General features: G+C 38.1%; 1 protein-coding gene across 1 annotated transcript in view; it reads left to right on the top strand.

Annotated features, from left to right (window-relative positions):
- PARD3B (par-3 family cell polarity regulator beta) overlaps nucleotides 1-27,779 on the top strand; it is a 1,036,702-nt gene that overhangs the window by 549,170 nt on the left and 459,753 nt on the right. Inside the window, exon 10 of the mRNA XM_027123437.1 lies at nucleotides 2-130. Within this exon, the coding sequence (XP_026979238.1) occupies nucleotides 2-130 (129 nt within the window). The remainder of the gene's footprint in view (nucleotide 1; nucleotides 131-27,779) is intronic.

Here is a 27,779-nt window from a genome sequence, read left to right as displayed (position 1 = left end):
GGTAAATGGCAGAGATGTCACTGGACGAACTCAGGAAGAGCTCGTGGCCATGCTGAGGAGCACCAAGCAGGGAGAGACCGCATCACTGGTCATCGCCCGCCAGGAAGGAACTTTTCTGCCCCGAGAGCTGGTAATGTTCAGATCACAGCCTTACTGAATTTTCAATACAGAACATAATACACTCAGTAAATTCATAATAGCTGAGAAATGAGTTCTAAGTCATGGGCTTCATTTGTTAAAAAAAAAAAAAAAAAAAAAAGAAGTGAATCACTCTTACAGTGTTTTGCCCCTATTTGGGGTATCACTGTTTTAGTGATGATGATGTAATGATGCAGTGAGGTAGGTAACTGCAAACAGTGCTTGAAGTGTACGAATTCAAACACCCTTCAAGGAGGCAATTTAACCGTATTTGATAAAATAAAATGCACATTGAATATGTGCTATGGGCTAGGCCCTGTGCAAAACACAACCAGCAGAAATGTTCATGGCCCTACCTTAGTGCAGTTAGCAGTCAAAGGGAAATTAAAATATAATCAAGTATTTAAAACGGTGATGAAGATTATGAAAGCAAACTGTGGAGTGCTACAGTAATATATAACAAGGGAATTTAACCTAGTATTGAAGGCTAGGAAAGGCATCTCAAGAAAGAGAATTTCAAGTCTTATTAAAAATGTGTACCCTTTAAAAAAAAAAAAAGTGTACCCTTTGACCTAGTAACTATACTTTTAGCAATTTGTCCTAAACTGATCATCAAAGATGTGGAAAAAATTCTTCTATATTGATTTTTTTCTCCTGTCCTATTTATTATAGTGATATATTGGGCATGGTACAACAAGAAGGTACTGGTTAAATAAGTAACTGGATTGCTTTCCAATGAAATATAGTAAGTACTTAAAATGGTCTCTGTGAGGAATTAATAATAATATGAGAAATGTTCATAGGATATTATTAAGTAAAAAGTTGGGTATAAAATGACATATGCAGTATGACAAATTACATTAAAAATCTTTTCTAAAAAGCTGGAAGGAGATGCACTCAGATTGTTGGGATTATGAGAGATTTTTATTTTCTCTTTTTTTTTTTTTTTACAATGAACACATAATATTTATTATTGAAATATTTAAGGAGGCTTTAGAAACTTCAAAGGACTTTTATGGCTAATAATAAAGTAGAATAGATGTGGTCAAAGGACTTCTAATTACCCTTTGTTTTTTATTTCCTTTGAATCTATATAAGAAATGACAAAGGCACATATGGGTAATATGATAGGTACCCCGAGTTAGATCATCAGAATAGTGAGTGTTGGGAAAATTGAGTATAGTTAACTTGAAAAAAAAAGTTTAGTACTGATAATTGCTATCACATATATAAAGAGTTATTGTATGGATTGGAAAGTAAATTTTAGTCTGTTTCTTCAGATAGTTTATATCCATTAATTTATTTATGCATTAATCCAACAAACAAGTTACTGAGCATGCGCTGTGCACTAACTTGGAGGTTCTGGGGATACAAAAATAATTAAGACTAATTTCCTGTCCTATGTGAGCCTGTTCCAAGACAAATAGTTGGGAGTGATAATGTTACAAGCACTTTCTAACTGTTGAAGCTGTCCAAGATGGAAACAGGTTCTTTAGCATACTGAAACAGAACCTGCCTCACCATCTGTCAAAGATGCTCCAGAAACAGTTCTCCTGTTGGTAAGGTGATAAGACTAGATAACCTCTAAGATACCTACTCTGGGTCTAATATTCTGTTACATGTGTTTATATCCATATTTGAATATACAGCCTTCCTGAACCTCCTCTCTTATATATTAACCCTCCTTAGTACTGGCCAAAGGAACCCCTTCCTTCCATGTTTCTGTACCATGGAGTTTCCTTTCGATCCTTCGTCATCTTTCCCATCATCTTATCCATTTTTCCTCTTGTCCTCTTTTATGCTTTGAGAAGATCCATGGTAAAATAGGAAAGGGGAGATGCACTCCCCACCTCCTTTCCGCTAGTGGACTCCTCCACGCTCAGCGCTTTGGAAGGCAGAACCTTGAGTTACGGCCTCATCTCCTCACTGAAGCTCCCGACTCTTCCTAAAGAGAAATGCTGTCAAAACTCGAAGTCTAGATTTTTTTTCTCTAAATTCAGTTGGATTCTTTCCCTCAATCTTTTATTTATCCAAAGATGTTGGTCTTTCTCTACAAGGGTCAAAGTGAAAAGAAACAACGCAAAAGGGGGCAGCATGGATATATAGCAGGAAGCCCTTACACTTCTTATTTAATTCATTGGTTGCTGGTGATAAAAGTGGTTAGAAAACCTCAGTAGGACTATGTACTTGTTTCAGGGATAGGAGAACTAAGAAAGAAGTTTTGATTGTGTATTCTTTTGAACTGTGGTCCTGGGAGGAGTAAAATCCTGCACATAGAGAGAAATATTCCAGGCAGCCCCTAGGCATGCGGAGGAACCCAATAGCAGAGCTCCAGCTAGGAACTCCAACACTCACGAGTCCCTCGTTCCCCATCTAACAGTTAGTTATACCCCTTTTCCATATGTCCTCTAGAATTCCCAACTGCACAGCTAATTCCTTCTTCCTATAAGCTCTCCCAGCCCCCCTTATCCCCACCAACTCCCACCCCTGCCCCCAGAAAGGGGGAAAGGGATGCTGATCTTATTCAAGTTTGAAACTCTGGAAGCATTTTTAGTCAAAGACAATTACATCTAGAAGTTAGCAAATGGAATAATAGAAGTTTTGGACTAAAGGGAGCTGAAAGAATCTGTGAGTCCAGCTCTACTTTTGTAGCTGAGAAAACAGAGGCTCAGGGTGGTTGAGTAACCGTGGGCCATGTGTCCATGGGCCCACAGTCAGCAGGAACTAGATGCCTAGGTTTCTTAGTATTTACTATTGTCTCTGAAGCTCAACTTCTGTCCTTACTACCTACTGTGTGATCCAGAGCAGATCACAAAATCATTCTGAGGCTCAGTCCTCATCTGTATCGTTAGATTTCTGTGACAGTTAAAAGAGATGATGCATGCAAAGCTCTAAGTGTTGCTTCTGGTCAATTGTAAGTACTAAATATGTTAGCTATACTTGTTTCTTCTAGTACATTACCACTTCTGTGGTATTGTAAACACAATACTGTATAGGTATTATGGGGTAAATAGATTTATGCAGGTTTACCTGGGATTAACCACTATTTTGAACCTTGATTGTTTTCTTTTTCATTATTTTAATATGTATTCTGGTATCCAAAATACAGAATTACAGACAAAATTTGTGTAACCCACCAAATTTCCAAGCCAGGCAGTCTGTATATATTATTTCACTCTCATTTAATATAATTTAGTGAAATTGGATTTCTATCCCAGAAAGTGATATCATAGGCCAAGCCCACCAGGGAGCATATTAAATTAATTGTGTGACTATGAGATTATAAGTGAAAATAAATTCTTTGTTCTCATCATTTTCTTTGTTATACAAAATTTGGAGGGCATGTGGTTAGTGTCCATTCTCTTAGAATTCTCTGGCAAACAGTCTCTTTGAAAAATATTTGACTTCTAACTGTTCAAATATGTGGAATATTCTTTGTAACCACAGCAAAGCAAGGGCCTTTGAGGCTAACAAGCACTGAAGTAATGTGGACCCAGAATCTTTGTTTTGGAGAAATGTGGAATAATATTATTTTTCCAGCCCAAATACCTGTCTTGAACGCTAAACAGCAGGAACTCTGCAGGAAGTTTATAAAGAGGTCATATTTGGCATTCATGGGCTATTTCAGTGGGAAATACTCAGAGTGTGGCACTGGACTGTTTGAAAGCACAGAATAAAGAAGAGTGTGCGACGTGATACATCTTTGTATTTTTCTTTCAAAAAATTGAAGGTGGTATCATTTTGGTCTCTTCTCCCTTATTGTGATTGATGCACACACTTGACTTGCCATTGAAAATCTGGCAGGATGAAGGAAGGACAGCACTTCCTGCTTTTGTCTTGTTCTATCTCCTTTGAAGAAAACAAACTGTTTATTGGTTTCCTGTTCGGAGAAACTGTCCTCTCCCTTTTAAGCTGTGCTATTTAAGCTGTGCTATTTCGTGAGCTCTGTACCCTCTTAACAGCACTGCTCTGCCTATTTTCTGACAGTTAAATCTTCCTTACTTCCTTGTTATCATTAGCTTCCTGTGAAGTCTTAACGCTCACAGCCAAGGGAGCATGTGGTCAGCAGTTCCACAGGAAGGCCCAATATAGGATGGACTCTCGAATGTGACCCTCTGTCATTCCAAAGGCCTCAGCATCCATTTCCTGGTCATTTCTCCTGACTTGCCACATCAGAGAACTGTGCTGAACGCTTGTATTTGCTGGTCCATGTCTTCCTTCCTGAGTAATTGGTTAGTATCACAAGTATAGCGGCACGTTTAGCCAACTTTCTTTCCATCTGTGGCAGTCTGGGTTGAAAATCAAATGAAAGGAATTTATATAATAACATCATTTAATAACATCATTACTATTTAGCTCTTTCTAGTATTTTTACCAAAAGCACTGTGCTTCAAAAGTAATCTTTCCAGAATCCCAGTCCAGAAGATCCTTTGATGTTCTCATCCCCTTACTGGGTGAGAGTTTATTAAAGAGGTGTTCACATAAGGAACATTTTTGCAAAAGGGACTTTGAGATTAGTGTTGGTAATAGAATCAGAAGGTGAAACTGCTGTATCTGCGCCTGCACTTGAAACAAAAACTATGCTACTTATTCGGTGGTTTGTTTGGTCTGTTCTGTGAGAGACATGGTCTGCAAGTTCTTTTCCATCCCTGATACCTAAAATTATTTTCGTCTTGTGCAAAGTGTCAGATAAAGCTCTCTTTCCATTCAGAAAAGATTCTGAAAAACTAAAGGTTTTCTATGTATTCCAGGCCTGTATTTTTAAGGACTTCAGAGAAAGCAGCACTTTATTATTTGCCACGTATGTGCATGTACGTGTACATGTATGTGGCTGTCTTCTTTTGTTTACGGGGGAAAAAAGAAGTATTCTGCCATTTCATTGTTAACCTGTTTAACGTTTCATGTTCTGACCTGCTGCCTTATCTTTAAATTATCCTGAAAATCACAGCAAACCCTGGTGGGTAAAACAACCTGAGAAAATTTCAAATGTATTTATAATTTCTACCTGCCATGTTTGCCCGCTATTAAGCACTGGCCTCTGCAAGGGGCAATACCTACATTTCAAGCCAGCAAGTTGCTCCTGCCTGGAATGATTGAGATCCCAAAGTTAGCCATGTTTGTCATGCTGATCTGACCTTCCCTCAGGAACATCGCTTTTGCTGAGAAAAAACTGATGCATGCGTATGTGGAGGCTCCCTTAATAGCTGCTGAGATCGGTGTATTCCAGCACTACCGTCCCACCAGTCCCGGTAACCACCTTAGCAAATGGCACATAGCCCCAACCCCTTCACGGTTTACTCTATCTTCTTCCTAAGTGAAAAATTCACACCTCAGATGTCAAATTATTTAACATCGTGAACCATGCAAGAATTTTAGCTTGAAAACTTAGATGAACCTCATTTAACTGACATTTTATTCCCTTTGGCTATTTGATTCAAAATGATTCCATGCTTAATTAACCAAGGTACTTAAGGAGGAATGAATATTATAGTGGTTATTTGTGGATAAGTAGCAGAAATTGAAGGATGGTTTCAGAATGATTTTTCTACCTAAACCAAGGGTGCAAGAGTTATGTTTTAGAATTTAAATAATTATGCAAAAACCAAAATGCATTGCTATATTTTATAGATTCTCCAAGTAACTCAGTTCTATGACTTCAGATGGAGTCCTTGCTAAGATACAATCTCCATTTCTGCCTCTTTCTACAGTAATTTCAGTTTCCTTCTTACTGCATTTCTGTTCAACCAGTAGTCAAGGCTCTGCAGCATGGCCTCCAGAATCAACAAGATGTGTCCCTGTCCTCAAGAAACTTCTAGCCCATAAAGAAAAAAGAGTGATGAGTTGATCAAATTATGCAAATAAAGTGTTACGGGAATTCAAAGTTGGGGACCAAAAAACCTTTAAGAACCTAATGGTATTGGAGAAGAATCTTGATGATTGAGTAGGATTTCAAAATGCAGAGCTACGGGGGGAAGGAGATAGCGTCTTCAGATACTCAGAGCCTGGAAAATACGAAATACATCAAGGAGATAGTAAGTAGCCCATCCTGGTAGATTACTGAGCAAGGAGCTATCATGAGTAGTATTGTTTGTAAGGGGTGAAAAGGTATTAGGGTACCTGCTAGGATCTGTTGCAGTTCACTAGACTGTAATGACGGGGAGCTTAAGAGCTGGGTTTAGTCAGACCTGGGTTGAATCCTGGCTCTCCTACTGACTGGCTGAATGGCCACAATTAAGTTACTTCCCTATGCCCCCACTCATCACACACATGGGGATCAGATTTTTGTCTACCTTAGATACTGTTTGTTAGCATTAAATGAGATGCATGTATAGGGCACATAGAATGGGATTCAGCAAATGTTACTTGTTATCGTTATTGCTCATCTAAATAAGAGAGATTAAGTGCACGGTTAGGGCTTCCCACTCATTGGGAACAGAGAGGGGTATGGAAATAGAAAACTTTGGCTTTGGCATGTGATAGATGTTAGGGTAATGGAATGAGATATATCAAATCTACCCAAGTTTTGAGTTTGGATCTCAAACCCAAGTTTGAGATCTTCTATCTAGAGATAGAAGATACATAGGCAAGTTTGGAGAAGAAAGCGATTATTTTTGGCCTAGAATTGTGTTCCTTTCATGGTTCCCAAGCTGGTCTATGGCCAGTGATCATCAGCATTTTTGCCTTCTCCCTGCTCTCTAGCCATTCCAAACTTTTTTTTCACTTGTTTAAAACATTACCAGTGCCCTCTCTTTGTCAATCAATTGCTGTGAGACTTCGTTCTCCTTAGGACACCCCCTCCCTTCCCTCTCACTGTACAACTCAAGACATTTACTTACAGAGCCTCCTTGAACCCCCAAGTCTGGGTTATGGAGCCTCACTTAGTTTTCCATTTATATTCAAAACTTACCATGCTTCTGAGTCACCTTAAGAACTGTAGACAAATAGCAATTAAGAGTCCAGGTTTGGGAGTCTCATGGGCTGAATCCCTGCTTCACAATCTTACTCAACCTCTCTGCCTCAGTTTCTTCACTTGTCAAATAAGGATGATGATAGCACCTACCTTGTAGGGTTGTTGTGAGAATTAGTTGAGCATGGATGCTAACACGTGGTAGGTGTCGAATAGTATTGACTCCTGTTACTTCCCATGCCTGGTGCACACTGTGTGCTCAGTATATATTTGTTGACTGAATAAGTGAAAGCTATGCATTATTAAAGTAGACAATATAGAAAGCTGGAAAAGGTATTGCTAGAACAGCTATTACCCCTGATCTATATCTAATCTGTATTGAATGCATTATCCATCCTTCTACAATCATTTTAAAACAAAAAATATGCAGAGACTTCCTTAGATATCAGGGCACTAGCAACTTTAATTACACACAAGACAATGAGGATAAGGATAGTTAGTATTAAATGTAAAGATGTAGACATAGAGCATGGACTTAAGGACACAGGGTGGGAGGGGGAAGCTGGGGCGAAGTAAGAGTAGCATCGACATATGTACACTACCAAATGTACAATAGCTAGCTAGTGGGAAGCAGCTGCATAGCACTGCATAGCACAGGGATATCAGCTCGGTGCTTTGTGACCACCTAGAGGGGTGGGATAGGGAGGGTGGGAGAGAGAAGCAAGAGGGAGGGGGGATATGGGGATATATGTATGCATATGGCTGATTCACTTTGTTGTACCACAGAAACTAACACAGTATTGTGAAGCAGTTATACTCCAATAAAAATCTATTAATTTTTTTTAAAATAAATGTAAATGACAGTTTAGGTAGTTTAAATTATCATGAAGAAGACATTTGCATGGTCTAGTTGTACAGTTTATTTGTAAAGACATATAAAAACAATAAGTATAAGTACTTTTTATTTTAAAACATTAGAGGTATTTTTGAAGTATTAAAAGTATTTTAAAGTATTTTTAAAATGTTTCAATCTTGGCTACAATAACGTGTTAGAACAATGGTCCTCAAAACATGGTCTCAGCCCAGCAGTATAGCATCACCTGGGAACTTGTTAAACATGCAAATTCTCAGTCTCCCTCCAGAGCTAAGAAATCAGAAACTCTAGGGGTGGAGCTCAAAGATGTATTTTAACAAGCACTCCAGATAGTTCTGATGGTCCCTCAAATTTGAGAACCACTGGAATAGTGGTTTAGTTGTAGAGTGTAATAAGGCCTGTAGGATAACTTACTGCCTGTAGTTGACTAGCTTCAGTAATCACATTTTCAACTTTATCTTTCTGTTCTGCAAACAATTTCCTGCTCTGTGAAAAGTATTCAGTGAGGGCTACCCTGGTGGCACAGTGGTTGAGAGTCTGCCTGCCGATGCAGGGGACACGTGTTCGTGACCCGGTCCGGGAGGATCCCACATGCCGCAGAGCGGCTGGGCCCGTGAGCCATGGCCGCTGAGCCTGCGCGTCCGGAGCCTGTGCTCCACAGCGGGAGAGGCCACAGTGGTGAGAGGCCCGCGTACCGCAAAAAAAAAAGAAAAAGAAAAAGGTATTCAGTGCAAATTTCAAGCGCAATTGAGTTACGTATCTTTAGCCACGTGCCCCTCATTTTGGCAAAGGGCCAGTACTGAACGCAATGCAGTTACTCAGCTCAATTACACCTGATTCATTTAGGCAAACTCAATTGTACTTGACTTTTTCATGCCCAACTCGATTGTGCTTTAAAATTTTCACTCTCAATTTGATTGTGCTCAAAGTGTGTTATGTGCCACCTTGTAACTTGTAGAGTTAGACACATACCCAAGGGAGGTACTTTTAGGGAAGCTTAGAAGATTGGGTTATTGGCATTTGTTTGCAGTTACATTTATTTTATCTCCAACATGGTGTGCTGCAGGTAAGGTATCCTCCACCGGCCCCGTGCATGGACCATAATCTACCATCCCCATTCTGCTGTGTTGAATTCAGGTCAAAGTTTGTAAAGTTCCTAAGAAAGTAATCCTCGTGTACTGTCACAGAGCCACTATGCTTAGTTGTTCCCATTTATCTCATTTTAAAGGTGGCAAAAAATGAGGCACAGAGATACTGCCCCGTACCAAAATTTATACTGTTTGTCAAAATCAGAAATATTTTTAAAGGAAGATTTCCACCTCACTGAGATGAGCATCGTGCCTTCTCACTTGTGCTGTGTACTAAAAGACCAGACCCTTAATCTCTGCCAATTTTTAAAAATGCATTCAAGAACCCACAAGGCTGAGGGATTAATAGTCATCTGCTACTCCCTGGGAAGTACTCATACCTAAAAGAATTTTACTGAACCCTTGTCAGCAAAATCTAGTCTTGATAAAATAGATGATGATAAATGCTCTGGTTCAGCATTATTAAAACAGATGGTGGAAGTGCTGGCCATTTTGCCTGGTTGTATGGCTTCCAGGTGTCAGAATGAAATACTTAATGGGTTTTATCACAAGACTGGTTTTGTTGGAGTGCGGAAGGGGTTCAAGGAGGAGTGTTCTGTGCTGAAAAGAAGCTCTCCTGACATTCAGAGGACTGGGGCCTAATTACATTCTCTTGCAAAGCTAAGGATGAAGAGCCATGAGATCTGGCCGTACTCTCATGGCACAAGACATATGTCTTATTAGTGGCCACTGTGGCCATGATTAGGCTTCCGGAGGCTAGAAAAAAGAAGAATTTTCTGAATATACATGTTTAAACAGCTCAGAAAAAGGAATATTGTGACCAGCCACAGACTGTATCCTTCTTACTATCCAGTTAGCAAAATGTTACCAGTAATTCATGCCAGCTGTTGCTATGGAACAGCTGGATAAGAAGGTGTTACCAAGCTCAGGGATGACCTTGATTTGCCTGATTATCCCAATGCCTGTGATCAGTACATTTGTTAAGGTACATTCGCTGTAAGATAAGGAAATGCGTTCATTTTGTAAAGGATATTTAAAGATTAAGGGGAAAAAAGTACTTCCATAATTGGTTGTGGTCGACTTTTCCAGCTGTTATCAAAGTAAATACCACATATGTGAAACTGCCGCGAGAGTCCCTTTCACTTTGAAAGTATACCGAGAGGTTTGAACATGTTGCATCTGCCTGTTTTTCAAGAAAATGTGTGATCTTTGTCGTTAAAGAATATCAGCTTAAGATTGTTACTTTTCTTTTCTTTTTTTTTTTTCCTAAGGGCTGATAAAACAGAGATAGACACTTAAGTAACAATCTGTTGCCACTTACCTCTTCCCATGCCCCGTCCCTAAAGATTCTCTGGGCAATGACTTTTAAATATGTTCTCATTATTTTTAATGATTGTGCAGAACGTATGATGCATAATGCACCAGTAGATAGGTGCCCTTCTACTGAACTTGTCAGATACAATAAAACATCGAAGGAGTTAAGATGCATTTTTCTTTAAGATATTAGAATTATTTAAATTAAGATGCCCAAGTACAAATCATGTACTATTCAATTCCTGTTGCTGCCTAAAGAAAGCCCCACCCCAGTCTTAGTTCTCTCTTTAAAAAAGAATGTTTTATCACAATGTTAAGAAGACAAAAGGACATTTAATATTGTTATATCTCTTTAAGTATACCCTTCTTTAAATCTGCCCCAGTGGCAGGATATTCAATTATAAACGAGCTCAATTATTTTTCCTGGCCACTTACTGAGTTATATGAAGGACTTTTATCACCGAGTCTTTCCGTAATTAATTCTTTGCATTTCTTAGAGGCTTAGGACCTAAGGAAGGATTGTTTAACAGCTTAAAATGTTATTTCAATTTTCTTATATTTCCTCTTTCTCTTCTTTTCCTGCTTCTCTCCATTTCTTTCTTGCTCTAACCTATCATCCTGCCTTTCTGGAAGCAAATAACACTTAGTATGGTATCTCTCAATTGCAGAATATTTTTATTTCTATATTACATTAAAATGCCAGGTGGTGACGAAGAGGAAGGTAATAGTATATTATGTTAAACTACATTAAAATGCTAAGCGGTAGATGAAGATGGTGGTAGAATGGAGAAATATATCATCCCCAAGAACAACAAAGCCTCCCCTTGCTGGTCTTTGTTGCATAAATATTGGTGCCTCTGGCTCCTGGTTTATGGAACTGTCAGCCTTAGCACCCTCCAGGTGTTACAGACTTTCAGCCTGACTCAACAGGGCTCCCTTCTCTCCTTCCTAGCAGCTACATCTTTCAACTGTAGACCCTTGACTTCCCGCTGGAGGGGAAAAACACACAGAAACAAACAAACAAAAAACCAGAAAGTGGCAAAACACAAAAACACCCAACCACAGCATGTTACCCATGACTTGCTTGCACTCCATCTCCCTGAGATCACATGCTTCTCATCCATGATACACAAAGAGACTGATGTTCAGGAGAATTGTCTTCTTGGGCCTCCCTTTCCTTCTATGTCTGGATCTACATTGATGATAACAGGACCCAGTTGTTCAATAAATATTTACTGAACATCTATTTCCAGTTCAGTTGATCAAACACTTATTGTTTGTTTATGCTAGGTGTTGTACCAGGCACTGGGTATTCTAAGATGCACTAAATCGTGATCCCTGAACTACCGGAGCTTATAGACAATGCTAAGCGCCGTTAGAGAAACAGGGTAAGAATATGGCATAGTACCTATCATCTGTGGGGAAAGCTAGTGGGAGGAAGTAGGTGTACAAATTTAAGGAAGAAGCTGAGAGATTAATAGTGAACTAGAAGTTTAAAAAGAAAGAAATTAATAAGGGTTTTTAAATCATGAAAAATTTCATTTATGGGGTAGGACTTTGGTTGAGCCATGGATAAATTCAAAGAAGCAAAGAGGGAAAAGCTTCCAGGAATATGGAGAAGCATGAGCCAAAGGCAGGAAGGAAAACTGAGGAAAAGGAAGGAGTAGAGAAACGAAGCATCTTGGTTATAGTGATATTCTTGTTGGCTACTTATGCTATCACAGCAAAATTTGCAAGTCTATAACAAGGCCATTTCTAGGGATAGCATAAGAAATCCCTCAAATGTGAATTTAGGATCTATTTGAAGCCCTCTTTTATAAGGTCTTCGTTTATAAGTTTTGTGTTTGGGCTTATTCGTGTAGCCTACATTCAACTGGAGCATCTACTGGGCTGGAAAGTCCAAGATGGCATCCGTTACAAGGCTTTCAGTTGGTGCTGGCTGTTGGGTGGGGCACTTTGGTTCTCCTTCATGTGCCTTCTCATCCTCCAGAAGGCAGTACATCTTCCTTACATGACATTCTCAAGACAGCAGAAGCAGAAGATGCAGGTGTTCTTAAAGCCCAGCCTTGCAAGTTGCACAATGTTACTTCTGCCTCATTCTCTTGGCCAAAGCAAGTTACGTGGCCAATCAGGATTCACAAGAGAGGTGGATGGATTCTACATTTGGACAGAAAGAGCAGTAGTCATGTTTTAAGAAGGCATAATTCACTGGGACCAAAATTGCAGTCTCTCACGTTAGGTTAGGAAAGTTGGTGAGTACACTGTTCTATAGCAGAATGAGTATTGGTCAGGGGTGTAAGATTCAGTTCCCAGCCCAGGGCTTCCACTGGATGGTTGAGTTTTTAGAAAGGCCATTTAACTTCTTGGGTCTTATCTTTCTGTATTGTATTCACAAAACTTTTATCGAGTTCTTAGTGCAAATAGAGTGCAAGAGATAAAAAGTCTATAAGCCATTCCCCTTTCCCTACTTTGCTGTTTAGCAACATTTTAACCATGACATTCTTGCTAAACATAAATTGCTGTCTCTATTCTGGATACTTCTCTCCCTAGGTGAGGGATATGCTTTTCCCTTTTTTTCCCATCCCATGTAGAGGTTTACTCTATAGTAGACACCCACGACCTGGATTGGGGACCAGGAGTCAGGGTTGGATAGTGTAGATAGTGATAAACTAATAAATACTAAGATTAAATCATCAGAATAAGAAGTATTTTGACAGTAAAATGGGAGAAGACTTTCCTTATCTATAAAATGAGAAGACTAAACTAAATGGTCTCTTAGATCTCTTCCTACTGGAAATTTCTGTGAATTTCTGTGCATCAGATCTTGGCATGACACCCCATAAAGACAGTGCCTGAATTATGGATAATCTGTGTATATAAATGGGCAGCAGGAGTCCACCTCTGAGTGTTTGTTCCACAGTTCAGAATGCCTTGGGAGCTTCTGACCTAAAGAATGCCTTCTCCTAAGTAAGTGTAGAGCTAACAAATTGCCAACAGATATCCCTCTTCTGGCCACCTTTTCAACCCCCTGCCATCGTGGTGCTTGTTGCCATAGTAGTTAGTGGACACAGATGGAGCCCTTCTTCTAATACTCTACTGACACCACGATTGCTATGGGTACCATAACAGACTTCTCCCATAGCTAGCTCAGAAGAGAATGTGTTCCTTCTTTCCTAAATTGGAAATTTAGGTGTATTTTCCCATAGAACATTCTTAAATATAGTCCATCCAATAGAATGTAAATTCCTATGCACTGTTATGTTTTGAAGATACTGCAGAGTGAACAAACCATGCTGGCTAATTTACCAGTATTTCTTTTTAGGAAAATAAAAAATCGAGTCCCAAGAATCAAATTTACAAACCAACTTACAGCATACAACCTGTTTTCTGACTAGAAATTGCCTTGTCTGTACCCACAGTCACAGTTTATTTAAAGCTTATTTCCATTACGCATAGAGAAAAGTGAATGAATTACAAACACGATTCATTCATATTTTGGCCATCCTTAATGGAATTAAAAAAAAAATCTCTGGGTTCTGGATTCTTCTATTAGAAGAAGATGACTGTGTCAACACTAGCACCTTGATGAAAACTTGGCAGGTATTTCCAATGTAATTATTAATGCAAGCCACCTCAGTTCCTCTTGGATACTAGACAGGTTGTAAATAAATTATATAAATAAATATTAATGTAATTATCAACTTGATAGTTTTATGTGCTATGTAGGCATGCAAGAAAATTAAACAAAGATGAAGGCTGCTGTACTTGTTCACGTGTGACGACCTACATAAGAGTGACTTATTCCCCGTATGGTAAGGAGATAGATCGAGCACTAGATCGTACACTAGATCGAGCCTTATCCTCAGCTGCCTGAGTATGACTGTAAAAACATATATATATGTAATTTTCCATGGTGGTTAAGTTAATAACATGCCACTATAATTTGTGTACTTCTTTTTGTACCTCTTTGTGTACTTTGGGAACCAAATCATATACATCCTAGCTGGAAAGAAAGTAAAGGCAAAATACCTACAAACAAGCTAGAGGCTTAGTTTTTTAAAAGCCCAGTCTTTGCAGTCAAATAGTAGTTCAGAGGTTCCTCTTTAACCTGCAGGGTTTCTTCATAAAAGAATACCGATAGCATGTAAATGTCTTACTTCCTTCACAAACCTTTGAAAATGTAACCCAAAGATTGCGTTGTCTCTCACCCTCAGCTCTCAGTAGCTCTCTAGGGAGTGGGCATGTCTTATCAGGCAGGAGCAACCAGGCAAGGGCAGCCAGCACATTGAGAGGCCAGGGCAGCGTAGTGGTCAAGGCCACTGGGCAGGTAGTGAAAGGCCTCTCGCTGTGTTAAACAAATGCGGTTTCCTTCCCGCCTTCTGCAGGAGCTAACTTTGTTTTGCACTTCTCTTCTGGTATAAGAACAGTAAGGATTCATAAGGCCATTCTGCCTGTGTGGAGATGTGCATTAGATTATCATAAACCCACAGATAAAAAGTGCAGTGGTCAATGAGAACAGGCATTCTTGGATGAAATAAAAGGTTTAATTGAAAGTGCTGTCCCATGGGAGATAGGTGATTGAGCGTGGTATTGTCGATATCAATTACCATAGACCAGAGAGTGAAGAAAATAAAAGGAAGACCATTTTTTTTTTTTTTTTTTTTTTCTGAGTTCCCAAATCTGTTTCTCTTTAAGAGGAGGTAGGAGATTATCTTAATAGGATGCTAAGGAAAAAAAGTGAGCTCTTGTTCATACACAGTGTTCTTAGAACACTTATAAAATTCTAGGAAGTTGCAGCTGAATTTACTACTAGTACAGATATTTTTTATTGGAAGTTAGAGATCTAGACAGAGTACAAAGTGTACTGATGCTGAATAATGGTTAAAATTGATAAATATCTATTGTGTTGAGTTATATGAGTAAATGATTTGCACTTACAATTATAGAAATTTTTGGTTCTTTGATTGTGTCTCTCAGCTTGTTTTTTTAGTAGGTTGGGTTTCTGTTCTACAATGTAACAGAAAAGAAAAAAATAAGTTGAAGAGGCTTTTGAACATACGGTCCCCATTAAACACTAAACGGCTTGCTTTGTATCACTAAGATATGGCTCCCTTATAAATCACGCATATTTGTCTAGCCATGCCCTACTTTTGATGTGGCTAAAACAATGAGATGAACTCTACATTCATAGAGACAAAGACTGGGATCAAGGACTGCCTTAACAAGAAAATAATTGGTCAGGTGTCTCTTTTACCAGTCATTAACATATTTGAATTAAGAGTTTGAGTTTCCTTTAGGTCAAATAGAGTAGAAAAAATATTCTGGATTATCTGTGCCTAATGTGCAATACATTTGAAAGGACAAAGACAGGGAGATACCAAATATATTTAGTATTTTACTTGGTGTTTTACACAATGCTGCCCAATTTAGTTAAAAAAAAAAAAAAACCTGTCAAAGCAACTTTTAGTTTATTTGCTTTTCAGTCTTATTTAGAACAAATGAATTTGCTCAGTAAGTGAATTTAAACTTCTTAGACAATTGTTTAGGAGTGGACATAGACACAGTCTTAGGTTTGAATGTGAAAAATTGCTTTTTTAGGGTTAATTTGAACAGGGTAATTGCCAAGTAGTACCAGCTGTCATAATAAAGGAGAAGTGAGTGACAGGTTTACTCCACCCCATATCAAAACTCAAGAGCGGATATGGTGATCAGAAGAGCCAAAATAAATGTGAGTTCTTAGAAACATTTGCAAGCTATTTTCTTGCAAAGCTCAGCCCTTCATAGGCATCAAAGTACAAACGTGTCGTGATTAAGCTTAGCACTATTATAGAAATGAGAAAGTGGGATCACTGTTGCTGTAGATATCCCAAATGCACTACCTAATACTCCGAAGTTCCATTAGGTGATGGTGGTGACAGTGGTCTATATTACAAAGTATTGGGACTTAACTAGCAGTTTTTAAACTACTTTTAATATTAGTGAAAATGTCACCCATTTGAGCTGCAATAGAAGAACTAACTGATGCAGCACTTGTCTGCAATGCTCTTTAATATTTACTGCACACTTATTCTCAGGCATTCATTGGAATAGGTGCTAGTGGCATAAATAGAAGTGAAGTGGACCTTGTTGCCCTTGAAATCCTTGAAGATTTATATAATAACAAATAACTATAATGTGATTAGTGCTATAATTGAATTATGTATAGAGACCCAGGTGAGGGCCCAGCCACAGAGAGCAGGTGACAGTTCAGCTGGGTTTTGATTGGTATGTAAGAGTTTTCAGTGGGTGTCAAAGTGGGAGGAGGAGAGAGAATTATTTTTAGAGAGAATCCCACCTAAGAAGTAAGAGAAGCTCTTTGTAACATTTAATTAATTAACTTCAGTTCTATCTAACAAACATTTTAGAAAGTTTAGGCCAGAAGTGTTAAAACTATGCTTTTGTAGATAAGATGCAAGACATACCTGTCCCTTTTTTTGGGGCCTTTTAATGCTATTATTTCAAGAAGGGCATTATGGCAGAGAAGCATCAAATAAATAATTTATGAAGTCATCCTCTAACAAATATTTTTTATACATATGCATTCTATCAGATGCTAAACTGGATTGAAAGTTGAATTAAACATAATACCTGCCTTTGGTGAGATCACAGTGCTATAGTGGAATCAGAACAGGCACACCAGCAAATAATTGTAAGAATAGAAAGAAAGGGATGAGAATCATAAGAAAAGGAGAAAAACAGAAGAACGGAACTCAGAGGAAGGCAAATTGTTTTCCTACTGATAAAATCAGAGAAGGAAGAGGCAGCTTGCATGCTGAGACACAAAGACTGGGTGTTTGGAAATACTAAGTAAGGAGTCTTTGATTCCATTATAACTTTGCTGTAAAATTTCCTTTGAGATGAAAATAATTGCTGCACTTTATATATATACACACATACGAAATAAAGATGTTTCCCTATGTGTATGATTTCATTATCATAAAAAGTGTAGGTCTGTACCATCAGGAAAATGCTTGACTAAAAAGATTCATTCACTCTTTATGCTTAGATGATTCTTCATTTTTCATGTATCAGAGTAAAAATGGACCTGTGATGGATTAATTAAAAAAAATTTAATTCCTTAGTAATGAACTAAATTGAGATAGTCCTTGCTTATTCTTTGAAGCATACTTTACTTTGTTGGAAAATGAAGATCGGTTATTTCAGGGAAGAAAGAAGTCCTGCTAATCCTACATCTAGGGAAATATTGATTGGAAGTATGCTGAACTTTTAAACTTCTTGTAATTACAGACTGATTTTACAGGAATGAAGACCATAGAAATTGCTCCCTTACTCTTGGCCTGCTTTCCTGTATATATAACAGCAAAGGAGAAAAACATTTGGAAGATGAATACTGAAGAAGAATAATGCAAAGTTAAAGGCAACATTCAGCAGCCCAAGCCAGTTATTAGGACTCTGGGGCTTCTGAAGAGTCCCTCTTAAGAACGTGCCAGATCCAGTGCTGGGTCGCCTCAGGCCAAACAACCAACAGGGAGGGAACTCAACACACCACCCACCATCAGCAGACAAGTGGATTAAAATTTTAATAAGCTCTGCCCACCAGAGCAATACCCAGCTCTACGCACCACCAGTCCCTTCCATCAGGAAGCTTGCACAAGCCTCTTAGATAGCCTCATCCACCAGAGGGCAGACAGCAGAAGCAAGAAGAACTACAAGCCTGTGAGACAAAAACAACAAACACAGAAAGATAGACAAGATGAAAAGGCAGAGAACTATGTACCAGATGAAGGAACAAGATAAAACCCCAGAAAAACAACTAAATGAAGTGGAGATAGGCAACCTTCCAGAAAAAGAATTCAGAATAATGAGAGTGAAGATGATCCAGGACCTCAGGAAAAGAATGGAGGCAAAGATAGAGAAGATGTAAGAAATGTTTAACTAAGACCTAGAAGAATTAAAGAGCAAACACCTAGAAGAATTAAAGAACAAACAAACAGAGAGGAACAATACAACAACTGAAATGAAAAATACACTAGAAGGGATCAATAACTGAGAATAACTGAGGCAGAAGAACGGATAAGTGACCTGGAAGACAGAACAGTGGAATTCACTGCTACAGAACAGAATAAAGAAAAAAGAATGAAAAAAAATGAAGAGAGCCTAAGAGACCTCTGGGACAACATTTAACACACCAACCTTCATGTTATAAGGGTCCCAGAAGGAGAAGAGAGAGAGAAAGGACCTGAGAAAATATTTGAAGAGATTATAGTTGAAAACTTCCCTAACATGGGAAAGGAAATAGCCACCCAAATCCAGGAAGCACAGAGAGTCCCAGGCAGTATAAACCCAAGGAGAGACTTCCAAGACACATAGTAATCAAATTGACAAAAATCAAAGACAAAGAAAAATTATTGAAAGCAACAAGGGAAACACGACAAATAACATACAAGGGAACTCCCATAAGGTTAACAGCTGATTTCTCAGCAGAAACTCTACAAGCCAGAAGGGAGTGGCATGATATACTTAAAGTGATGAAAGGGAAGAATCTACAACCAAGATTACTCTATCTGGAAAGGATCTCATTCAGATTCGATGGAGAAATCAAAAGCTTCATAGACAAGCAAAAGCTAAGAGAATTCAGCACCACCAAACCAGCTCTTCAACAAATGCTAAAGGAACTTCTCTAAGTGGGAAACACAAGAGAAGAAAAGGACCTACAAAATAAATCCCAAAACACTTAAGAAAATGGTCATAGGAACATACATATCGATAATTACCTTAAATGTGAATGGATGAAATGCTCCAACCAAAAGATACAGGCTGGCTGAATGGATACAAAAACAAGACCCATCTCTTTGCTGTCTACAAGAGACCCACTTCAGACCTAGGGGCACATACAGACTGAAAGTGAGGGGATGGAAAAAGATATTCCATGCAAATGGAAATCAAAAGAAAGCTGGAGTAGCAATACTCATATCAGATAAAATAGACGTTAAAATAAAGAATGTTACAAGAGACAAGGAAGGTCACATATAATGATTCAAAGGATCAATCCAAGAAGAAGATACACCAATTACGAATATATATACACCCAACATAGGAGCACCTCAATACATAAGGCAAATGCTAACAGCTGTAAAAGAGGAAATCTACAGTAACACAATAATAGTGGGAGACTTTAACACCTCACTTACACAGATGGACATATCATCCAGACAGAAAATAAGGAAACACAAGCTGTAAATGACACAAGAGACCAGGTAGATTTAATTGATATTCATAGGACATTCCACCTGAGAGCAGCAGATTACACTTTCTTCTCAAGTGCACACAGAACATTCTCCAGGATAGATCACATCTTGGGTCACAAATCAAGCCTCAGAAAATTTAAGAAAATTGAGATAATATCAAGCATCTTTTCTGACCACAATGCTATGAGATTAGAAATAAATTACAAGGAAGAAAACGTCAAAAACACAAACATATGGAGGCTAAATAATACGTTACTAAATAACCAAGAGATCACTGAAGAAATCAAAAAGGAAATCAAAATATACATAGAGACAAATGGCAATGAAAACACGATGATCCACAACCTACGGGATGCAGCAAAAGCAGTTCTAAGAGGGATGTTTATAGCAATACAATCCTACCTCAAGAAATAAGAAGAATCTCAAATAAAGCAATCTAACCTTACACCTAAAGGAACTAGAGAAAGAAGAATAAACAAAACCCAAAGTTAGTAGAAGGAAAGAAATCATGAAGATCAGAGCAGAAATAAATGAAATAGAAACAAAGAAAACAATAGCAAAGATCAATAGCACTAAAATCTGGTTCTTTGAGAAGATAAACAAAATTGATAAACCTTTAGCCAGACTCATCAAGAAAAAGAGGCAGAGGACTCAAATCAATAAAATTAGAAATGAAATAGGAGAAGTTACAATAGACACCGCAGAAATACAAAGCATCCTAAGAGATTACTACAAGCAACTGTATGCCAATAAAATGGACAACCTGGAAGAAATGGACAAATTCTTAGAAAGGTATAAACTTCCAAGACTGAACCAGGAAGAAATAGAATATATGAACAGACCAATTACAAGTAATGAAATTGAAACTGTGATTAAAAATCTTCCAACAAACAGAAGTCCATGATCAGATGGCTTCACAGGTGAATTCTATCAAACATTTAGAAAAGAGCTAACATCCATCCTTCTCAAACTCTTCCAAGATATTGCAGAGGAAGGAACACTCCCAAACTCATTCAACGAGGCCACCATCACCCTGATACCAATACCAGACAAAGATATCACAAAAAAAGAAAATTCAGACCAATATCACTGATGAATATAGATGCAAAAAATCCTCAACAAAATACTAGCAAACAGAATCCAACAACACATTAAAAGGATCATACACCATGAGCAAGTGGGATTTATGCCAAGGATGCAAGGATTCTTTAATATACACAAAACAATCAATGTGATAAACCATATTAACAAATTGAAGGAGAAAAACCATATGATCGTCTCGATAGACGCAGAAAAAGATTTTCACAAAATTCGACAGCCATTTATGATAAAAACTCTCCAGAAAGTGGGCTTAGAGGGAATCTATGTCAACACAATAAAGACCATATACAACAAATCCACAGCAAACATCATTCTTATGGTGAAAAACAGAAAGCATTTCCTCTAAGATCAGGAACAAGACAAGGATGTCCACTCTCACCACTCTTATTCAGCATAGTTTTGGAAGTCATAGCCACAGCAATCAGAGAAGAAAAAGAAATGAAAGGAATACAAATTAGAAAAGAAGAGGTAAAACTGTCACTGTTTGGAGATGACATGATAGTATACATAGATAATCCTAAAGATGCCACCGGAAAACTACTCGAGCTAATCAATGAATATGGTAAAGTTGCAGGATACAAAGTTAATGTACAGAAATCTCTTGCATTTCTATACACTAACAATGAAAGATCGGAAAGAGAAATTAAGGAAACAATCCCATTCATCATTGCAAGAAAAAGATAAAATACCTAGGAATAAACCTACCTAAGGAGGTAAAAGACCTGTACTCAGAAAACTATAAGACACTGATGAAAGAAATAAAAGATGACACCAGCAGATGGAGAGATGTACCATGTTCTTGGATTGGAAGAATCAATATTGTGAAAATGCCTATACTACCCAAAGCAATCTACAGGTTCAATGCAATCCCTATTAAATTATCAGTGGCATTTTTTACAGAACTAGAACAAAAAATTTAAAATTTATATGGAGACACAAAAGACCCTGAATAGCTAAAGCAACCTTGAGAGAAAAAAAGAGAGCTAGAGGAATCAGACTCCCTGACTTCAGACTATAATACAAAGCTGCAACTTCAGGACAATATGGTACTGCCACAAAAACAGAAATATAGATCAATGGAACAGGATAGAAAGCCCAGAGATAAAACCACGTATGCTCAACTAATCTATGATAAAGGAGGCAAGGATATACAATGGAGAAAAGACGGTTTCTTCAATAAGTGGTGCTGGGAAAACTTGAGAACTACATGTCAAAGGATGAAATTAGAACACTCCCTAGCACCATTCACAAAAATAAACTCAAAATGGATTAAAGATATAAATGTAAGACCGGACACTATAAAACTCTTGGAGGAAAACATAGGAAGAACACTCTTTGACATAAACCACAGCAAGATATTTTTGACCCACCTCCTAGAGTAATGGAAGTAAAAACAAAAATAAACAAATGAGACCTAATGAAACTTAAAAGCTTTTGCATAGCAAAGGAAACTATAAACAAGACAAAAGGACAGCCCTCAGAATGGGAGAAATTATTTGCAAACGAATCAATGGACGAAGGATTAATCTCCAAAATATATAAACAGCTCATACAGCTCAATATTAAAAAGACAACGCAATCCAAAAATGGGCAGGAGACCTAAATAGACGTTTCTCCAAAGAAGACATACAGATGGCCAAGAGGCACATGAAACGCTGCTCAATATCACTAATTATTAGAGAAATGCACATCAAAAGTACAGTGAGGTATCATTTCACACCAGTTAGAATGGGGATCATCAGAAAATCTATAAACAACAAATGCTGGAGAGGGTGTGGAGAAAAGGGAACCCTCTTGCACTTTGGTGGAAATGTAAATTGACACAACCACTGTGGAGAGCAGTATGGAGATTCCTTAAAAAACTAAAAATAGAACTACCATATGACCCAGCAATCCCATTACTGGGCATATACCCAGAGAAAACCATAATTCAAAAAGACACATGCACCCCACTCTTCATTGCAGCACTGTTTACAGTAGCCAGGTCGTGGAAGCAACCTAAATGCCCATCAACTGATGAATGGATAAAGAAGATGTGGTACATATATACAATGGAATATTACTCAGCCATAATAAGGAACAAAATTGGGTTATTTGTATAGAGACGTGGATGGACCTAGAGACTGTCATGCAGAGTTAAGTAAGTCAGAAAGAGAACAACAAATGTATATTAACACGTATATGTGGAATCTAGAAAACTGGTACAGGAGAACCGGTTTGCAGGGCAGAAATTGAGACACAGATGTAGAGAACAAACATATGGACACCAAGCGGGGGAAGCGGGGGTTGGGGGTGGGGGTGGTGGGATGAACTGGGAGCTTAGGGTTGCCATGTGTACACTAATATGTATAAAATAGATAACTAATAAGAATAATAACATTCAAAAAAAAAAAAAGAACCTGGCAGAAACAGTGCAAGAATGTTAAAGAGGGAGTCTTCTTAGATCTAGGCTACCTACTTCCTCTCTCTTGGTGAGATTTCACAGACCCAGAAGCCACTCTGAAGGCCAAACTGTAGGATGACTATAACCTGATGTCTCATTCTGGTAGGGATGCTATAACAGTACCACACACTGGATAGCTTATAAACAGTAAAAACTTATTTCTCACAGTTCTGGAGGCTGGAAGTCCAAGGTCAGGGTGCCTGCATGGTCAGGTGAGAGCCGTCTTTTGGGTTGCAGACTTCTTATTGTATCTCTGTATGGTGGAAGGGCTAGGAATCTCTGTGGGGTCTCTTTAATAAAGGCACCAATCCCATGAGGGTGTCGCCTTCATGACCTAATCACCTCCCAAAGGCCCCACCCCTTAAAACTATCTCCTTGGAGATCAGGATTTCAACATATGAATTTTGGGGGTACGAAAACATGTAGACTATAACAGATGCATATATGTGTCAAATAGAAAATGTGTTACCAAAAGAAAAGACATGATTAAGAGAAATATAAACCCTGTGATATATCATTAGCCCTGGATATCTCCCTTGTGCGCGTGTGTGTGTGTATCACCCAGTTGTTGGATGGGATTATTTGTCTCAGTTCTTCACTTCCAAATGGTAGCATTAAATACCTATATTTTGGTTATGGTCTCATAATGTGTGGAGAGTATTTCCACACTTAGCCTGTAGACTTGGCTATATGAATTTATTTGGCCATTGAGATGTTAGTAGATGTTTTGTGGGCAAAGGCTTTAGATGTACTTTCATTTTTGCATTCCTGCCTTTCATCATGTGAGAAACATGTTTCAGATACCCAGTGGTCTAAGGAAGTTAAGAGATCTGTGGAGCAGACATGCACCTCATCCACAGTTTGGAAGCCAGCCTACCTGAACCCAGCCTAGATCAGCCAGACAGCAGTCAACCTGAGAAATGTGAGCTGGAAATAAATGCCTTATTGTTCATATCACAGTTTTGGGATTGGTTTGTTATGCAGTATTTGGGAGGCAACAGCTGACTGACACATCCGTTCACTTTTCCCCATTAATGAACTCTGGGTAGATTTCCCTCCCTTCTCCCATCAATTTGTTAGCAGTAGTGAGGCTAGGAAGACATATCCACATTTTAAATCTAATGGGTTTTATACTCTAGAACCTAAATGACTTCTTATTTTATAGTTATTTTTATCTGAAAATTAATTTTAACAGGGTAATTGATTTAATTATTAAGATAAAAGGCAAATTATGTGTCTTTATCTACAAATGGCATATATGTATGGTAAGAATATTCTCATTACAACAGTAAGCATGTACTGTGAATTTAAAATGGTTGTTTCCCACTGAGATTTCTCAATCTCTATTTGGAATTTAAGATTATTTATCATTAATACTATACTAAAGGGGATTGGTTTCCAGCTGGAGTCTCATTAGATGCAGTTCAGACATCAGAGAAAAGGGTAGGGTTAAAGTGGTTATATTCCTATTACGTTATTTTCTTATAAGGCTTAACCAACAAGCAAACTCCACCTCCCTCAGCCCTCATGAAAATATTACTTTCTTGAGGTTGTGGTAGTACTGTTACTTCATTATAGCATAAGTTAATGAACGTGACTCTCTGTGCCTTAAAGTAAAAGAACATTTACTGGGTCCTCTAGGGAGAATGTAGGTACCTGAGATGTAATCACTGCCTTTAGAATTCTTGAGTTGGGACAAAAGGTATATCATCTTTACTAAAAGAGCTTGTACCCTAAACAATGACCCATAGACTAAGAATGGAGGGTGTTATGTAGAACATTCTTACATATTCACTCTGATGATTTAAGATTTTATCCTGTGACTTCACACTTCCTAAGAGCCCAGTGAAAACAACCTATAATTCATTGTCTTTAAACTATCTTCAGAAATCTCCCAGTCCCAGACAAATTTAATTTTTTTTTTTAATTTCACATCAGGAAACTAAATGTCATTTATTCCCCTTTATGGAATAAGGACTCCCTTATTCTAAAAGCTTTAGAATGTACTTGTATTCTGCATCTTTTGAAGCCTGGCATGAGACTGTACTTTCCTTGCATGATTCTTTTTGTTGTTGATGGTAATTGTGACATATGACATGTACCCAGAGTGTGATGCAGAAATAATGGAACTGGAAGGTTGAACCGTGAGGTTATGTGGCATCTCTGGGACCTTGTTCCTGACCTACAAGATTTCTTTCTGGAGTCTTCTCTGTTCTCTGCTCCATTCCTTTCTAGCCTGACCTTCCCTGCGTTCTCTAATGCAGTATTTCTTTAAGTGTACGCTAGGGAACACTTTCCTGTAATACACTTCATGCAAAGATGCGTTCCATGGTCAAGTAAATTAGGGAATGTGTGTTAACTTTTAAAAGCACTGAAAAGTCCTAACATAAACCATTTCCCTAGAATCCGTCATCATGGAAACCCTCCTCTTTTTCCGCATATGCAATGATTGTGCCTCTGTGTGTTAGAACTTAGAATGATCCAAGTCTGAGAAGGAATCAGTTTGTTGGTTACTGAAGCCAGCCCTAATTGGACATGGCCTCGGGCCAGACGTCCTCGGGGAGCTCTAGCAGCCTGTGGACTGACTGTGTCATGGGGTCAGGGGCCACCCACTTCCTGAGAAGTGGGCCGGGCTGAGCTGTGGTCAGAGCAAGCACCCTAACCGGGAGCCCACTTCCTGCAGTGCTGTGTATTTTTATTTATGTTTACTTTTGTCCTTGATAGTTCTGTTGTCTTTTAAAGGCATTAATGCAGGTAGCCTGGCATGTAGTGTCTTTGCGATGACAAAATATTAGAAGTATTTCACCTACGAACCCAGTTTCTCAAATGGGTCTGCTCCTCGTAGAATCAGGCCCACCCTGCTTCCTTTTTAGATCACTGGATATTACAATCATTTTGTTTGTTCTTGAATCTTATATTCATATAAAAGCATGTATTTTTGTATTTTAACTACTGAATTATTGCCTGTAAAATACTTTAAAGTCTTTTGACTTCTAATAAGAGAGACTAAACACAAAACAAAAAGATCTGTTGTTTCTTGATATTAACAAAGCAGGTTCTAGTTTTATAAAAACACTTGCTGTCTGAATTATAAAATACTAATTTATATTACATTTCATGACACAAAATATTATTTTCACTTCTTTAATCTATATCTGAAAAGGAAAAAAAAACTTTCCAGTGTGCTTAAACTGTTGAATTTGCTGATCTTTCAAGTATATATACTGTAAGTAGGAGGGAAAAAAGGTTGCTATAGGAATCTTAACTCTGACTGACATTACTTTTGTTAGCTTTAATCTCTGACTTAGTATTATATTAAGGTACTTTTATATTGAACAGGCAGTAAAGAATGGCCATTTTTTGACATTTGTTTTCTGGTATTAGATTAATCCTTTACATAAAGGAAATTGGGTTTTGATAAGTTAAGTCAGAGACCAGCTCTTGCTTTCAGTAGTTCCCCTTTCTGCCCCCTTTCTGGGGAATGGATTTCAAAACACATGAAAAAGTGTCTCAGTTACAAATAGTTTATAGTATTTTCATCTTTCAGATATTTGATTTTAAATTACTTTAAAATGAATGAATGTATACTTTAAAACGCCACATAAGAACATATGTTTAAAATATTGATTACTGAGCTAACAATATCATTAAAAATCGTTCCTTCATTAAAAGTAAATAGCAGTGTTGTTTACATATAGCTCTGTGAAGCTTCTGCCCTACTTACTGCAACATTAACTTACATTTTCCTTTTCTGTGTGATAGGTATATAGTATTGAGTTTGGGGTTAATTTGCAACCACCTGTAGTATAATTCAGAATTTTGAAGATTATCTGTACTACGATTTCTGATTCTTTTTGATGATTTGTCTATATTGTTCAGAGGGCAAAAGACTTTAAAAGATAATCTGCCTACTTGTAAATCACCAATAATTCTTCTGGTTTAGCAGTAGTGGTGGGAAAGTCCTTTGCTGTTTATTACAACGGTTGTCTTTAGATCACACATAGCTTTGCATGCGCTAGCTCATCTCTCGTCGTCGTCTTTTCTTGACTCTCTTAAAAGTACAATCTAAAATAAAATGCTTCCCAGCGGTTGGAATGAGTCTCTGATCTCCACTATAGGGCAATATTCACATTTTAAATTCTATGTAATCTGGGCTTCCCTGGTGGCGCAGTGGTTGAGAGTCCGCCTGCCGATGCAGGGGACACGGGTTCGTGCCCCGGTCCGGGAAGATCCCACATGCCGCGGAGCGGCTGGGCCCGTGAGCCATGGCCTCTGAGCCTGCGCATCTGGAGCCTATGCTCCGCAACGGGAGAGGCCACAACAGTGAGAGGCCCGTGTACCGCAAAAAAAAAAAAAAAAAAAAATTCTATGTAATCCAATTGGCCAAAAACCTTTCATGCTAATAATAGCTACCCATGCTTTTTCAGAAGATTAAAAATGTTCAGAAAATTAAGTGTCCTCAAGGTGTCTTATCCTTTCATTGTTGTGAAAATTTATTTAGCTGTAACAAAAGTTTCATCACCTTAAATTCTTGAGAATTTATTTAGGCAAATTTAGCAGTGATAATTATAAAATATCCATCCTGGCAGAATTGCTAGGTCTGGCTTTTGCTTTATATTTAAAAAAAAAGCTTTGCTTTGCTTTGCTTTTTTTTTTTTTTTTTTTT

The sequence above is a fragment of the Aethalodelphis obliquidens genome, unplaced genomic scaffold (genome assembly GCF_003676395.1).
Source record: "Aethalodelphis obliquidens isolate GAN/ISIS:26980383/991018 unplaced genomic scaffold, ASM367639v1 scaffold2, whole genome shotgun sequence".
Lineage (NCBI taxonomy): Eukaryota > Metazoa > Chordata > Mammalia > Artiodactyla > Delphinidae > Aethalodelphis > Aethalodelphis obliquidens.
The sequence above is the reverse complement of the archived record's forward strand: the minus strand, read 5'-3'. Positions and strand labels throughout refer to the sequence as shown.